This window comes from Notamacropus eugenii, chromosome 6 (genome assembly GCF_028372415.1).
Source record: "Notamacropus eugenii isolate mMacEug1 chromosome 6, mMacEug1.pri_v2, whole genome shotgun sequence".
Classification (NCBI taxonomy): Eukaryota; Metazoa; Chordata; class Mammalia; order Diprotodontia; family Macropodidae; genus Notamacropus; species Notamacropus eugenii.
In genome coordinates, this window is record NC_092877.1 from 209,234,178 (window position 1) to 209,251,813 (window position 17,636).

The window sequence follows — 17,636 nt, forward strand, 5'->3', positions numbered from 1 at the left end:
CTGAGGGTGTGTGTGTGTTCATCCTTTGTTGCCATAGAAGACCATGCCATCAGAGAAATGATGACACGACTTGCACTTGACTTTGTTTTGAGTGAGGGAGGGCTGTGCAGGTCACCAGCCTCACTTCTCCTCCAGAGTCATTTGAATCCAGTGACCAGATATTCATCAGGATGACTGGAGATGACCCAGGATGAGACAGTTGGGGGTAAGTGACTTGCCCAAGGTCACACAGCTAGTGTGTCAAGTGTCTGAGGTGAGATTTGAACTCAGGTCCTCCTGACTCCTGCACTGGTGCTCTATCCACTGTACCACCAGGCTGCTCCTCTCCTGACGGTAATCTTTTGTAGAAAGAAGGGAAAGGCCAACAGTCCCATTTGAACTGGGATATGCCAGAATGACCCTGGCCCATACTCCATACACACCTAAGGGGAAGGAGAAAGGCAACATAGCTTGTCCTTGCTCTTAGGCTTATAAAAAGAATGTTGATTCACGTGTTGTAAACTGTCATTACCACATCAAAAGACAATATAAGCATTTAAAAAAAGAGTACGGATGTCCAATATCAAAAATAATTTTTATTTTGGGGCAGACTACAAAAAGAAAAACATAACTTTCAGGATTCTATGGGGGCTCTACCATGATTTCAGGTGGTAAAAGGACTGACTTAAAGAACATTGACGGATGGGAATTTGAACTCTTGTATCGCTCTGTTCTAGTCTGAATGGGAAGGGCAGCTAGGAGAGTTAGTATTCCTTAGTAATGTTGACCTATTTCCTTGGCTGCCTACCAGTTCTGAGTTCTCTGAAGTATTTGAAGATGGGTATGTATCAGACTGGGTCTCTTCAGTATAAATCAGTGAGTCAGGGGAAGCAGTACCTGGACGCTTCCATTCTGGACTAATTAGTTTGTGTGATGAATGACTCAAGGTGTCCGGCTCTTTGTGAGACCCACTGACTTTATTGGGATCCTTTTTCTCCATATATTCCTTATTCAAATGAGGACCTGGAATGTCATGCGATTGATGACCATTTGCTTTAGGTCGGGGTAGGGTCTGGATGGTATCAGAGTCACTTAATTCTGAAGATGAGACATCTTTGTATGGTCTCGATTTGTTTCCGTAACGCGGAACTATTAAGCCCTTCAATGGTATTATCCTCCCCTTCATGAAATTCCCAGGAAAAATGGTTCTGTTATTGTAGTTAGAATTCTGAAAGTATAATTTCCCTTTGTTTTCAGGGTCTCTGAGACAATCTCCTCTTGACTGTACATAGTGGAGATTTGGGGAATCTGATCTCGACCTAGAACAGTCTTCTCTTATTCTTTTGGAGAATAGTTCCTTAATGCAGGCAGAATTGTTCTTCATTTCCTCAGTTATGTAAATGTTGTACGTGTTGTTTACTGGCGCCTCCCTAAAAAAGAACACATAGAAGTTGATACTGGTTTTTCCTAATCAGTAAAATATGCACATTCACCTGTATATCACACCAGCTGTCTGACTGGTAGGTCAGGGACAGATCCTTGTGAAACTCAGGTAGGAAGGCAGTAGTTGGAGGTAACTGGAAGAGAGGATGCAGAATTCATCTTTCCCTAAAGTGGTAGCAGAGAAATTCTTTATGAACCCTCATTCCCCAGCCCTGTCCCATCATGTGTCTGTGATAGATGGCAGAGGGGTTTCGTCCATCGTTGCCATTCTCCCATGGAATAAACCAAAGGAATAATTCCTTTCAGGACAGTACAGAAACATGGTATAGTCATTTCTGGGAAAAAGTATAAAAGTGACAATGTCTCATCATTGCTATTCCATCCTTCTCATTCCATTTTGACTTTGCTTTCTTGAGGTGGTATTGGGCTGAAGTCAGGCTCATATACTTATTAGCTATATGATCCGGGGCCAGTCACTTGACCTCATTTCCTCACCTGTAAAGTGGAACTCAAGTAGCACCTATTTTCCAAGGTTATTGTGAGGATCAAATGAGATATCTGTAAAGTGCTGATAAGCTTAGTGCCTGCTGCATAATAGGTGTTATATAAATATCTTTTTACATGCTCTTTTTTCTCAGCCACTCAATATTCTCCTGTTTCCTGAACCTTCCTATAAAATAGGACTATGACATTTGTTTGGAGGAGCATTGGTAGTGGAAAGACTGCTGGACTTGGAGCTGATACTTACAAGCTTTGTGACTGTGAACAAGTCACCTGACCTTTCTGAGTCTTAGTGTCTTTTTCTGTAAAATAGGGAAAATAATACTACTAATACTTCCCTCACAGGGTATTTGTGAGCCTTGAAAGAAAGTATGGTATAGGGGGTAGGACACAGAACTTGGAATCAGGAAGACTAGATTCAAATCCTTCCTCAGAAACTTACTGTGTTTCTGGGAAAGGTACCTCTCTTGCAAGGTGGCCTCTCTGTGTCCCATCTACAAAATAAGGGCTTGTTCTTGATGACTTCTAAGGTCTCTTCCAGGTCTAAATCCACGATCCCATGAACTTTAAAGTGCTACAGAAATGCCAATTATTAGTCACACTAAGGCGGTAGTGATGGAATAGTTTGATTTTCCCTGTCAAAGTGAGAACTCTGAAAGACTTTAGCTTAAAAAAGTCAAAGTTTTCCACCGCAACTGGGGACATCTACAGTCCTTCTGATCTGCATCTGGCCACTGGATCCAGATAGCTCTGGAGGAGAAAGTGAGGCTGGTGACTTTGCACAGCCTTGCCTCACTTCAATCCAATGGACTTGCAAGTCATGGCATCACCTTCCTGAATTCATGGTCTTTTTCGAGAATGAAAGACAAGTCCCAACTACAATGCTTCCCAGCAGAGCCATTGGCATTTGAAAAGCAGACACGTAGAAGGTAATCAGTTCTAATGGTGCACTTTCAGCACCTAGTTCAGAGAAATACTTTGGGGGCCCAGAAGCCTTACTCACAGCCTTCAGATCTTTTAACTTAGGTGACCACCTACTCTGCGGAGGCTACTGTGATCTCTGACAATATGTGTAGGGGGATCAAATCTGAGTGGAGACAAAGAAAAAAAGTTCCATCATTTTCCCAGATCTGTTCAGAGATGAGTTTTTTTCAGACAGAGAGGGAAAACGAGGCAAATATCTGCCTAGAAGGCTAAAAAGTTCTATTGCCATTTAGTGGCTCGTGATCAATATGGATGCTCTTGTTCCCCCCTTCCATTTTCTCAGCAAAACTGAACATCTCTTCCCCTATTTTCTGGGTTCCGTCTCTAGATTATTTACCTCGGGTATGTTTTTATAGCTATGACTGCCCTCAGTGCCTTCCTTTGCCGGGGTAATTCTTTTTTAGATTATAGGACCACAGGATTTATAGCTGGAAGGGACTTCCTGGGGACTTCATTCCCCTGCACCACCATTTTACAGAAAACGAAACTGAGACTCAAAAGTGCAAAGTGTCATGCCCAAAGTCACAAAGGTAGAAATGAGAAGAGCTGGGATTTGAACCCAAAGTTTCTGACTCCAAATCTTGCTTTTTCCATGCCAGTTTTCCCAATATGACCATATCTCAGAGGACATCACCTTGAGCCCAATCTCTACTGGCTTTTGGTAAGAGGTATTGTCTTAATGATGGGTTAGCTGAAAACTTTGGAGGACCTCAGAATAATAAAATCAGTAAGAAAGCAGTTTGCTTTGGGAACAAGATTTGATATAGTCACATACTTCTCTAGGCACAGCATTTGGAACACAGCAAAACTGAGTGCTAAAAGTCACCTCACCTTGACCGGCTCTTCATACACAATGAAGTAAATATATACATTAATAAAACTAAAACAAACAGTAAGCCTGTCACTGTTAGACAGGTTATGACTATGTTCTTCAGGACTTTCAGCAGAGAAGATGTTGTTGGATGCTGATGAGAATCTAAAAAAGAAGGCAAGAGATTGTAAAGGAAATAGTGAGTAACTCCTGATTTGAAAAATACCGCTCTAGCTCCCTTCTTGTATTACTGTTTCCCACTGGAATAAAAATTCCTTGAAAAGAGAGACTATCTTCCTTGTATTTATACCACCAGTGATTAGCATAATTGCGTGACACATAGTAAATGATCAATACTAGGATGATTGATTGAGAAGACTTTGATTAGGGGCAGCTAGGTGATGCAAATGGATAGAGTACTGGCCCTGGGGTCAGGATGACCTGAGTTCAAATCTGGCCTCAGACATTACCTGTGCCCTGGATCCCATTTCCTGTCACCTCCTCCAGGATCTTTTTGCAATAGTTGTCTCCATCTCTTCTCCTCCCTCATAGTCTTCAGTTTCTCTCTCTCCACTGGTTTCTTTCCATCTACCTCAGACCTCTCAATCTTAAAAGTTACTTAAGCCACATAACCTCTCTGACCCTCAGTTTTTTTCCCTTTCATTCTATAGAATTGTTCTCTTTCCTTTCACTGCTAAATTCTTGAAAAAGCTGTCAGTGTTGCATGCTTCTATTTCCTCATTATCTAAGGGGTGTCCCCACCCCTTCTATTGCAACTACTCTTAAAGATCACTAAATAATCTTTTGTTTGCCAGATTCAAGCATCCTTGATTTTTCTGATACTCTTGAGGCAGTTTCTTGACTCCTTCGTACTGGATATTTTCTCTTCCCTGCTTCAGAGACTCCATACTCCTAGTTTTCCTCTTAACTTTTTAATGTGTTCTTCTCCATTTCCATCACTGGTTCTTCATCTCCTTTTTAACTTTTTAATATGAGTGCCCCTCAAGGGTCTGTCATTGGACCTCTTTTCTTCTCTCCTTATGCCCTCTGCTTTGGCAACTTCCTTCACTCATGGCCTTAACTACCACCTTTATGCAGGTGACTCCAAAATCTATGTCTCCTCCCCTGACTCCTCTTGTGATTTCCAGATGCCTTTGCAATATCCTTTTTCTAACTTTGTGTGTTCTGAGCATCTGACATCATGCTCTGCACATAGTAAGTGTTTTATATAAATGTTTGTCAAATCGGTGAATAAGTTTGACTTACTCAAGAGCAGAGAAGATAAAAGGGAGACTAAAAGGGAAAGAGTTGGTATTAGTTGTACATACATTAGGTTTGCTTTGCCAATATGCTGCCATATCCTTCCCAGGATCTTTCAAATATCTCAGTACTGACTATCATCCCCATCTCTTTCCTATTCTACCCCATAAGGTAACTCAGCAACACTATTTTCCTCAAGTCAATATGTTTAGTTATTTCAGGAAAAGCTTTTTTATCAAAGACTAAGCAGCCAGTAACCAATCTCTCCCATACCTTCCTTTCCCCATCTACCAACACACACCCTCTGTGCAAGCCCAGGGCCTTGGGCTGAACAGCAATTTAGAAATTATTTTCTTTGCTGATTCTGAAACCTAAATGATGCAGTGGGGCCACTGAATCATCTTCAGTAAATAAATAAACCATTTCTCATTATTATTGTCTTTAGTTCTTATTGCTTATGTCTCACTTCATTAGAGCTTTTGATTGTAATCTTTGGAGTTCAACGAGGACAACAAAATCTGCCCTGTTAATTTTGTAATTGAGGTCTAGGCAAACAAATTGCTGGAGCCATAGAAAATGTTTCCTCTCTTTCAGCTGAATACACACAATACATCTTAGCTGAATAAGACCCATCTGAAAGGCATAAAATCAAGAGTTTAAAAATAGGGAGTGCATAGCACTATCTCCCTAAGTCAGTGTACAACAGTGTCAGGACTATAGGGCAGCAAGACAGTGAGAGAGTATTTCCTGAGGCCACAGGTCAAACTCAATGATCTCCCTGCTGTTCTACTGCATTAGCATTTCATTTCGTACATCTCTTCATCACAAGATATTGCCACAATGTTTTTTTACTTTGGGCAAGAGGAGTTGGGGTGGGGTTGGTTCAGTGTGAATAGGGACCCTTGAAAATGACAATAACAACATGAGTTACTACAGGAACACTCATAGTAAATTATGAATTGAGACTATGAGATATCGGAACTATTACATTAGGTAGGAGAGATGGACAAATGTCTTCTTTTCTTAAGGGTTGACATTCAATTTAACGAAACTGAGGTAGTGATTCAGATCATGTTGAGAGAACTGAAAGCTTAAAGTTTTCCAGACTGAGTTATTTCTGAGACCCTGGAATAGCATAATGCTTAATACTCCCTTCACCTTCCCCTAGCGGTAGGATCCAGTTGACTCTCCCTCCAGAGCTACACAGACACTGGCCCTAAAGTAAAGTCTAAAGTCAGCAAGCAGACTGGAAGAATGAGCAAACACACACACACAAATATATATGTGCAAAATTCTATTATAAATGCTACAATGGTGACAGGGACACCCAAGGCACAAATGCAAAAGAAAAGAATGACTTCAAAAACATCTAAGAATAAAGTTTCAAAGAAAAACAGAGACTGGCCATAAATTGAAATGGAATTTATGGAAATGATAAGGTAGGAGTAAAGAAAAAGAATTTACAATGTTTTTTTAAATAAATGAAATGAGGGCATTATAGGAAAAAATGGAAAAGAAATGAGAGCTATGGAAAAAGAAAAAAATTGGAAAGAGAATTAACAGCATGGCACAAGAGATACAAAACCTTGCCCAAGCAATATACTCCATAAAAATTAAAATGGGTCAAGTAAAACGTAAAACCTTCTAATAGACAAAAAGGAATATTAAAACAAATTTAAAAGACTGAAAAAAATAGAAGAAAATGTAAGGTATCTCATAGTATAAACAACTAACCTGGAAAACAGATCAAAAAGGAAAAAAAAATTTAAGAATCATTGGATTATTTGAAAGTCATGACCAGAAAAGAGCCTAGATATCATATTTCAAGAAATCTTAAAAGAAAACTGTCCAGATCTCTTTGAACCAGAGGCAAAGAAGAAATAGAATTCAATGGTCACCATCTGAAACAAACCTGCCAAAGTAAACTTCCAGGAACATGATAGCCAAAATTCAGGGACTCTTGGTCAAAGAAAAAAAAATGCTGTAAGCATCCAGAAAGAAAGAATTCAGGTACTAAGGAGCCACAGTCAGGATCACACACAATTTAGCTATCACAACTAGAAAGAAATGGAGAGCTTGTAATATTAAATATTCCAGAAGGTAAAAACTTACATCCAAGAATAACTCACCCATCAAAACTGAGTATAATCCTACAGGGGGAAAATAGATCTTTAATGGAATTCTAAACATTCCTGCTGAAAAGACCATGATAGCTACATAGAAACTTTGAACTTTAAACACAGGAGGAAAGAGAAATATAACAAACATGTGGGAACAATCATAATGGTCTCCCCAAAAGATAAACTGTTCATATTCTGATATCGGGATACAATATATGCATCCTCTTTGAACCCTACCATCATCAGGAGTCATAAAGGGAGTCTAATTAGACAAAAAGCCAAGGAGTAGTTCTATTATGGCTTGAGGATCTTAAAAGAAGAATGGAAAGAGAGGGGACAGAAATACAATAGAGGAGGATGGAGAGATGAAGATTAGGAAAAATTATTACACATAACAGCTCACAATTAGAAGTCTATGCAAACAAGAAGGACATTGAACTGGTCAGATAAGAGAACACACAAATTTAGAGAGTTGGATACAGAAATACATTTCATTCAGTAAGAAAACAGGTGGGAAAGGAAGAAAAGAGAGGGTTAGGGCAACTAGAGAGAGAGCAGATTAAGGGAGGGATTAGTCCTAAGGCAAACAAGCTCTAAGGATGTATAAGAAATATTTATAACTCTTTTTGTAATGACAAAGAATTGGAAAAGGGATATCTTTCAGTTGGGGAATGGTTGACTCAGGTATAGTAATAAATCTCATAGAATCCTATTGTGCTGTAGGAAATGATGAGGGAGATGGTTTTAGAGAAAACTGAGAAGACATGTATGAACTGATGCAAAGTTAAGTTATAGCAACCGAATTGTAAAACTGATTTTGAAAGAAGTAAAAACTCAGATCAGCATTACGGCCTCTCATTATTCCAAAGGACCAATGGTGAAACATGCTATCTATACATCTTTTAAGAGTGGTGAGGGATTCAAGAGTGCAAAATGAGATCATTTTTTTTTGGATTTGACAAATGCTGAAATTTGTTCTGCTTGACTACAAATGTTTGTAACAGAAATTTTTTTTCATTTTCATTTGTAGAGGAGGAAAAAAAGAGAAGATGGATTTTTGCTCATTGAAAAAAATAATTAAAATGATATTGTCTTATTTTAAGTTACCATGGAAATCCAAAAGCTCATCCCACAGCAATCTTGCCCAATTAGAAGCCTGGCCCTCTTTTTTCCTCCCTGTATTTTCGTGAATATTATAATGACATATTTCCGTAGATAATACATTTGTTGGTCTTGGTTCTCCCATTAGATTTTAAGCTTCTTGAGAGAAGAGAGATTCCTGCCCTTCCTTAATATTGACTCCAGGGTACTTACTCGCCACGCACCCTGAGAGTGCTCAGTAAACATTTGAGTGAATGATACACGGATGGATGTGAGCAGGCTCACTGAGGTGAGGCTGAAGTCATTTTGATTTGCTAAGCCCTAGTCTGATTTCCAGGAAGGCCCTGGCTCTGTGGGTATGTGTTAATTTGCATGGCTAGATTATAGGAGAAAATTAAGCTGGCCTAGAATCATAGTTTTGAGCATCAGGGCTCTCCTAAACCCTTGGCACAGCTGACATAGTAATTAACTTTCCTGGAGTTCTAATACTATCTGCTTAGTGCCTTGGTTTCTTAAAGGGCTGTCAGAATTGCCTTTTATAAAGTCCTATTATCAGCGATTTAGAATTGAGCTGTGAAAGTGCACTCTGGTTTGAAATACATCATGTAGGATCTTAGCCTGGGAACACATTTTTCTCACAAATATTTTTAAGCCTATTTGACCATTTTAAAAGTCGTATCTTTAAAAAAATGTTTTCTGGGGCCTGTCACTTTTTTTTGCCCTCTCATAAACTCAAAATCAATTTTTCTCTTTTAAATAAAATGATGCAGCCATTTAGTCTGTCATGTGGAACAAACCTTCTTTGGAACTTACAGAAAATATTAAGGATAGAGGAGTTAATGTTTGAAAATTGGCCACTGTGCACGCACAGAAACTGTTTTTCTAACCTTTTTAATGCCTACATTAGTGTTAGAATAGAGGCTGATTTTTGTTCAGTCTTTCTCAAAGGAGAGGTATCTCAAAGCACAGAACAATGCGTTTGAATGCAGCTTGTACAATGACTGCAGAGGCAAATGGGGAGACCATTATGGGCTGAAGCACGGCTCATATAGACAGGCTGGTCTAGTATAGTACAGGCAAGCCCTGGCTGTTGATCCCTCTGATCCCAGCCAGTTCTGAAGAAGCCAAGTGACCATATTTGGTCAATAGCTCATCGGTGGGCGCCCAGCTCCAAGAATCTTGTAGCAATATCAGGAGCTCTGAGGTGGCATTTCCAGACACATAATCTTCAGGCATCATCCACATAATCTTCAGGCATCATCCACATAATAGGAAGAGCAATGGGTCTAAAGTCAGAAGACCCAGGTTCAAAACTTTTCTCTCCTGTTTACTATTTATGTGATTTGGGGTAAGGAACTTCTCTTCTAGACTTCTTAAGTTTCTTCATTTATCAGATAAGTGGGTTGATTTCGAACCCTCAAAACTTTTCTAGATTTAAAAGGCTATAATTTTGAGAGCCTGTGATTTCATAGACTCATCAGTTGAGAATCCCACATGTTCATTCTTTCCTCCTGAAAGCTGCTGATTTGAATGAAATGGATGGTGTTCTGGGTGACATGTTCTTCTTATTATGTGACCATGGAGATGTTACACCAAACAATAGAGGATCCTCTATTTTTGCTTCTCTCAGGGAAGATGATGACTAAATCTTTCCCAAAGAATCAGGAAGACTTTGTGTTTAACTTCAACATCACATACTTACTAGATTTCTTCCGTAAAATGAAAATAATAACACATCTGCAGGACTTATCTCATAGCGTTGTTGTAAGGCTATCAAATGAGTTAATATATGTCAAGTGTCAGCTTGCATCTATTAAACACCTATGTACCAGGCAACTTGCTAAGCACTGGGGGTATGAAGAGAAATGAAAAACGAACAAAACAGTCCCTGCTCTCAAGTAGCTCACAATCCAATGGGGCAGGCAACATGCATAAATACAATACATACCGGATAAGTTGGGAGCAGTCTCAGACGGATGACACTGAGAATGAGGAGCAACGGGAAAGGCAGATTGCAGAAAGTGGGCTGTATTCGAGACAATGGAATCCAGGGAAATTAGGGGGCAGAGATGACAAGAGAAAGCATTTCAGGAAGGAGGAACAGACACAGAAAACGCTTGGAGTCAGGAGATGGAGTGTCACATGAACAGCAAGAAGGCTGATGTTACAAATTGCCAGGTATGTAGAAGGGAATAAAGTGTAAGAAAACTGGAAAAGTAGAAGGGGCCATTTTGTGAAGATTCTAAAATGCCAAATAGTGGATTTTATATTTGCTCTTGGAAGTAAAAGGGAACTGCTGGAATTTATCAACAAGGGAATGATGTTGTTAAAGGTCAGTTTTAGGAAGATGAATTTGGCAGGTGAGTGGAAGATGGACTTGAGGCAGGGAGACCATGCACTAGGTTATTGGAGCAGTCCATGTGTGAGGGGATGAGGGCTTGCACCAGTATGGTTGCAGTATCAGAGGGGAAAAGGAATCATATACTTCAAATTTTACAAAGGTAGAAATGACTATGCATTGTAAACCACAAAGCACTTTAGAAATGTAAGATGTTGTTGATTAATATTATTGTCATTATTTATATATTTTGTGAGGCAATCAGGGTTAAGGTGACTTGCCTATCAGGCCACCAATCAGGGTGGGTTGCCTAGAGTCACACAGCTAGTAAGTGTCAAGTGTTGGAGGCTAGATTTGAACTCAGGCCCTCCTGACTCAGGACCAGTGCTCTATTCACTGCACCACCTGGGTGCCCTATTTTTATTATTATTATTTTTAACTGTTAAAGAATAAGCATGGTATAGGGAATAGGGAGCTGGTCTTGGAACCAAGAAAATCTAAGTTTAAGTCTTGTACATATTGTCTCTGTGATCCTTTAATTTCTTGCTGCGATAGTCTAGGCAACTCTCTAAATGTTTAAGTTACGGAAAAGGGACCAACCTGCATGTACGGAGGGAATTTTCTCATCCCTGGGGTCAGCTAAATAAATAAAAACACATGTTTAGTCTTAATGCCCTATCACTATTATTGTTACAAAAATTATAATAATAATCTTATCATCAGTGATATTAATAATAACAAGAATAACTACTTGGACTAACAACTATCTTTTAAAAAAGTTTTAATATTATTTCCCTAATTTTATCCAAAATAATTTTTAACCATTGTTTTTTATAACTTTGAGTTCCAAAATTCTCACCTGCCCTCTTTTCCCATCCCTTCATTGAGAAGACAAGCATTTTGATAAAGGCTATTCATGTGCAGTCATGTGAAACATATTTCCGTATTAGTCATGTTATGAAATAAAACAGATACAAAACACAAGAAAAGTAAAGAAAGTAAAAACAATAGCAGTATGCTTTGATTTGCATTCAGATTCCTTTGGAGTCAGACAGCATTTTTCAACCTAGGTCCTTTAGATCTTTGTCATTCACAATTGCTAAGTCATTCATAATTGATCATGGTATAATAGTGCTGTTACCGTGTACAATGTTCTCCTGATTGTGCTTGATTTACTTTGCATCAGATCATGAAAGTCTTCCTAGGTTTTTCTGAAATTATTTTGCTGATCGTTTCTGATAGCACAATGGTACTCCGTTATGATCATATATCACAATTTGTTCAGCCATTCCTCAATTGATGCGCATCCCTTCAATGTCCAGTTCTTTATTACCACAAAAAGAGCTGCTATAAATATTTTCATACATATAGGTTCTTTTCTTTTTTAAAAATATCTATTTGAGATACAGACCTAGTAGTGGAGTTGTTGGGTCAAAGGATATACAGTTTTATACCTCTCCAGAATGGTTGGATCAATTCATGACTCTACTAACAGTGCATCAGTGTCCCAAATTTTCCATACCCCCTCCAACATTTGTCATTTTCCTTTCTATCATATTAGCCAATCTTATAAGTGTGAGGTTGTACATATGAATTGTACTAACAATTGTGTTATGGGAAAAGATGAATCCAAATTTACCTTGCATCTTATTGACACATTTATATCTCCATCAACTGCTCCTGGAAATGAGAGTTAGCTCCCTGGGATTATAATAATTCCCAATAATAAAGAAAACATTCAGAGAGAGGATCATGCTTCTTTCAAGGTATGATCTAACTGATGAATGGTAAGTATACACAGTTTGATAACAAATGTCTATTTGAACCAGATTTTCTTTTCTTTAATTAATTAATTGATTTGTTTTCAGTTTTCAACAATCACTTCCATAAGTTTTAAATTTTCTCCACCTTCCTACCCCTTCCCTCCCTGAGATGGCATGCAATCTTATATGGGTTCTACACATACATTCTTATTAAACATATTTTCACATTAGTCATATTGCAAAGAATTACAATGAATTGAAGAAACCATGAGAAAAACCAAACCAATGAACCAGATTTTCTTGTGCATTAATCACATGCCACCCTGATTCCTCAGAGTTTGACCCCAGGAGCCCCTTGCTGCTCTGTAGTTAGCTGACCTAGGCTTACAGACTAAAGTTAGCAGGAAAGTAGAAAGTGTAGTTAAACTAGAATATTGGAGTCATCCTATAGCTTGGGAGGTCAATGAGGGCCATGGTTCGTTCTCTGTTACAACAAAACCTTTGAACACCAAAGGTTCATGAGTGCCTATAGGTAAACGGGGAATTTCTAGTTTTGGTTCAAGGTCAGATGCTTACTTGCATGTAAGTTAGTCCAAGGTGCACTCATAGTTATTTTGTTAAAAATTCCATGAAAGAAAGCTGAAGTACTCATTTCCTTAATCATCTCTGGTTGACATGATAATTGCTCTTCAGTCCTCAAAAAAGCACTGACATCTAGACCATCAGAGGCACGTAGCACCTATAGGAAGTTCATTTCCTGATTAATTTGCAGCCTGAAAATCTAACTAAGATCATTGATGTGGTATGTATATCATTGTCACTTTCTTCTTTATTTAACTCTTTTATTCCCTTTCTGTAAGAAAAAAAAGCTTGGTAAATTGCCATTTTCTGACTTCCTAGTTCTTTTTCCCAATGAAAATAGCTTGCTCTATAATACAAGTGATAAATCATTCAGATTTCTTTAAAAAAATTTAGAGGAAAAGTTCATATGTATTGCTGTAATCAGTCCTCACTCCCACTCCTACTCCCACCCCTTATTCAATTCAACATTAATTAAGTAGCATTGGGGATACAATGACAGAAATTCAGTATTAGAAAAAAGCACTTTTTGGAGTAAAACATTCCTTACTTGTCTATCTATGAATTTCGTGTATCATATTCAATAGATATTCAATTAATAGAAATGTCCCTGCTTCTCAATGAGTTAGAAGTTAACTTTTTGCCTCCTTTATTTTTCTTTTCGCTTTCTTCTCCTTTCCTCAGATTTTAGAGACCTTGCCCAAGGAGACAAAAGGCTTTATGTATCAGAAAATGTGACATTTTAGAAACAAGACACGCAGCACCATTCTCTTCTGCTCTAGGCCCTTTGGTGGGCAATGTAATGCAGTTTTCAATGCAATTAATTTACAACAAAGCTGATCTGATGGCATTGCCTTTGTCAGTTTCAAGACCGCTGAAAAGTGAGCATCAGTTTCCAAAAGAATGTGTTGAATGATCCAATATCTATGTTCAACTGGATGAATGTGAATGACTCAGTGGATAAGGATGACCATCTCATCCTCACTATTGGGAAAACAGCTCAACAAAAGTCCTAATGATAGTGAACCTGTAACATTATATTTGTTGTTGTTTCTTGTTTGTCCTTCATTCTTAAAGAGGGCCAACAACATCATGAGGGTGATGTCTTGACTTACAAGTGAATTGGATTTAAACGAATCAGAGCTGTGTAGTCATCAGACTCACTCTTTCCTCCAGAGTCATCTGAATCAAGTGGTAAGACATAAGTCTAAACAACTGACAATGGTCCACATTTTATTCACATATGATGAAAGCATGTGCTAATCATTTAAATTATTCAGTGTACACTAGGCATATAAGTTAATCAACAGTGTTCTTTCTAAAATGTGAATTTTTTGTGATGGACAACATGTAAAGAGTTTCTTTCCTCTCTCCAGGCTTTTACTGTATTCTTAATAGCTATGCTTCTTTCCTCATACTCAAGTATTCCAGTGGGATCTCATTAATTTAAGAGGTCCCTACACTGAGGCAGACTATAACCCACCCATGCCTGCTCATCCTCTGAAACCCATGAAATAAGCAAATACATTTCCTCATGAGACATAAAAATGACTACTGTAGATATTCAGAGCAAAATTTCAAGATTATAGAACAATTCTGAGGGATTATCCAGTTCCTGTTTCTGTCTTCTGACAGGGTAACACTAGAAACAGCCCTGGTGGACGAGAACTTATTAGGTATCAGGATATATCCAGGGAAGGAATCCATTATTGCCCTTAGCAGTTTACTCCAGGATCTAACAATTCTTCCTGGAAGGAAGTTCAACAAAGTTCAATTCAGTTCAACAGCCAAGTCTTTATTAAGTGCCTATTAAATGCAGAGCACTGTACCAGGTTAAGCATCAGTGACATAAAATGAAAAATGACATGGTTCTTGCCTTCAAAGGAGGTTAGCAAACACATACACAAATAAATTGAATAGTTTCCCCTAATATATGAAGTAGAGGTGTAGTGTATAGAAAGCTGACCTTGAATTCAGCAAGATTTGGGTTTGTCTTACTTCTGATGGTACTAGGCAAATCATTTAAACTCTCACCCTGGGCTAGTCTCCAATTCAACAAGTTAAAAAGCAGTTGCAGCTCTATGTTGGTAAAGGAGGTTTCTTCACTCAGAGATTCCTATACCAAAGAAATCACATCTAGTTCTTTTTCCTTCTCTTCCCCCAATTCACAGACACACAAACATAGGCAAAGATATACATGCATGTGTACATATACACATGTGCATATACACATGTATTTATTATGCATTCACATATGTCTGTATTATTCGTGAGTAATGCCTCTTCTCTGCTCAGATCCCCAGCTTACACTGGTCCTGGCAAGTCAGGTCCCTAGAGGAGCCATTACTGCTTCTGGTTCTAAGGTAACCTTGTGGGTAACACTAACTGATTCACCCCACCAGTGGGGTCCTATTAATACCAACTAGTAGATTCAATTCCCTCTTGTATCCCCATCTTGTTGGAGCACAGTGGCTTGAGTACTTCAAAGAAGTTATCAGCCATGTTGTGCAGGGTTACTCAAGATAGACAAGTCATGGTCGAGTTCTGAGAAAAGGTGATCCACTGAAGAAGGAAATGGCAAACCACTCTGCCAAGAAAACCTCATAGGCAGTATCAAAATGATAAAAGAAATGACATCAGAAGATGAGCCCCTCTGGTCAGAAGGCAGCCAACACATCATTGTGGAAGAGTGAAGGACAACTACAAGTAGCTCCAGTACTAATGAAATGACTGAACCAGAGTCAAAAGAAAGCTCAGCTGAAGTTGTGTCTGGTGATGAAAGCAAAGTGTGATGCTGTAAAGATCAATATTGCATAGGAACCTGAAATGTAAGATATATAAACCAAGGTAAGCTGGATATGGTCAAAGAGGAGATTGAAAGATTAAACATCAATGTCTTGGATATCAGTGACCTTGAATGGATGGGAATTGGTGAATTTAATTCAGGTGATCATTGCATAGTCTATAGCTGTGGGAAGAATTCCTTAGAAGAAATGGAGTAGCCTTCATAGTCAACAAAAGGGTGAGAAAAGCAGTACTGAGGTATAGTTTCAAAAATAAAACAATATCTGCTTGAATTCAGGACAAATCATTCAACATCACAGTAATACAAGGCAATCATTGATGTTATCCAAAGAGTCCAAAGTTGATCAGTTCAATAAAGACCTATAACATCTTCTAGAAAAATCACCAAGAAAAATAAGATGTCACATTCATCATAAAGGATTAGAACGATAAAGTAAGAAATCAAAACGTAATTGGAGTAACAGGCAAATTTGGCATTAGACTACAAAATGAAGAAGGGCAGAGATTAATAGAATTTTGTCAAGATAACTCACGGTCACTGCAAACACTCTTTTTCAACAATCCCCAAAATGTGACTCTATACATGAATATCACAAGATGATCAATATCAAAATCAGATTGATTATATATTTTGCAACCAAAGGTGGAGAAGCCCTATGCAGTCAGTTAAAACAAGACCTAGAGCTGACTATGGCTCAGATTATGTGTTTACTATTATAAAATTCAGACTTAAATTGAAGTAGGGAAAATCATCAGACCATAAAATTATGATCTAAATAACATCCCTTATGAATATGAAGTGGAGATAATGAATAGATTTAAGGGATTAGATCTGGTAGATAGAATATCTGAAGAACTACGGACAGAGGTTTGCAATATTGTACAGGAGGCAGTGACAAAAAATATCCCAAAGAAAAAGAAGAACAAGAAAGCATAATGGTGGTTTGATGAGGTTTTACAATTAGCAGAGGACTGAAGGAAAGTGAAAGGGAAAGATTAACATAGCTGAGTGAAGAAATCCGGAGAATACCAAAGAAATATAAGAAGGTTTTCTTAAATAAGCAGTGGAAAGAAATAGAAGAAAACAACAGAATGAGAAAAACAGGAGATATTTTCAAGAAAGTAAGAAAAATCTAGAGAACCTCTCATGCAAAAATGGACATGATAAAAGACAAAAATGGTAGGGAATTAACAGAAGCAGAAGAGATTAAGAAGAACTATACAATGAAGATCTTAATATCACTGATAACCACAAAGGCATGGTTACAGATCTAGAGTCTTACATCCTGGAGAATGAAGTCAAGTGGGTCTTAGGAAACATGGCTAACAGTAAGTCCATCATGCTGGACTTTCAGTTGAGTAATTTAAAATCCTAAAAGATGATGCTGTTAAAATAACTACCCTCAATAAATACAACAGCAGATTTGGAAAACCCCACAGTGGCCACTGGATTGGAAAAGATCAGCTTGCATTCCAATCCCACAGAAGGCCAATTCCAAAGTATATTCAAATTACTGAACAATTGTGCTCACTTCGCACATCACGAAGGTTATACTTAAAATTCTGCAAGCTAATCTTTAGCAATATGTGAACAGAGAATTACCAGAAGAGCAGGATGGTTTTCAAAGACTCAGAGGAAGTAGAGACCAAATTGTCAACATTCACTGGATTATGGAGAAATGAATGAAGTTTCAGAAAAAACATCTACTTTTGCTTCATTGACTATACTAAAACCTTTAACTGTGTGAATCACAACAAAATGTGGTAAGTCCTCAAAGAAATGGGAGTACCAGATCATCTTACTTTTCTCTGAATATGTGGGTCAAAAGGCAATGCTCAGAATGCAACATGGAACAACTTATTGATTTAAGATTGGAAAAGGAATGAGAGCTAACAGAAGGCTGTATATTGTCACCTTATTTATTTAACTTATATGAAGAGTACATCATGCA

The 17,636-nt window shown here is 38.1% G+C and overlaps 1 protein-coding gene across 1 annotated transcript in view; it reads right to left on the reverse strand.

Annotated features, from left to right (window-relative positions):
- Window positions 1–555: 555 nt before the first annotated feature.
- Window positions 556–17,636, reverse strand: part of LOC140512653 (uncharacterized) — a 75,646-nt gene continuing 58,565 nt past the window's right edge. Inside the window, exons 6-9 of the mRNA XM_072621949.1 lie at window positions 11,138–11,176; window positions 10,148–10,225; window positions 3,739–3,883; window positions 556–1,409 (exon numbers count right to left, since the gene is read on the reverse strand). Of these exons, the coding sequence (XP_072478050.1) occupies window positions 713–1,409; window positions 3,739–3,883; window positions 10,148–10,225; window positions 11,138–11,176 (959 nt within the window). The 3' untranslated portion in view covers window positions 556–712. The remainder of the gene's footprint in view (window positions 1,410–3,738; window positions 3,884–10,147; window positions 10,226–11,137; window positions 11,177–17,636) is intronic.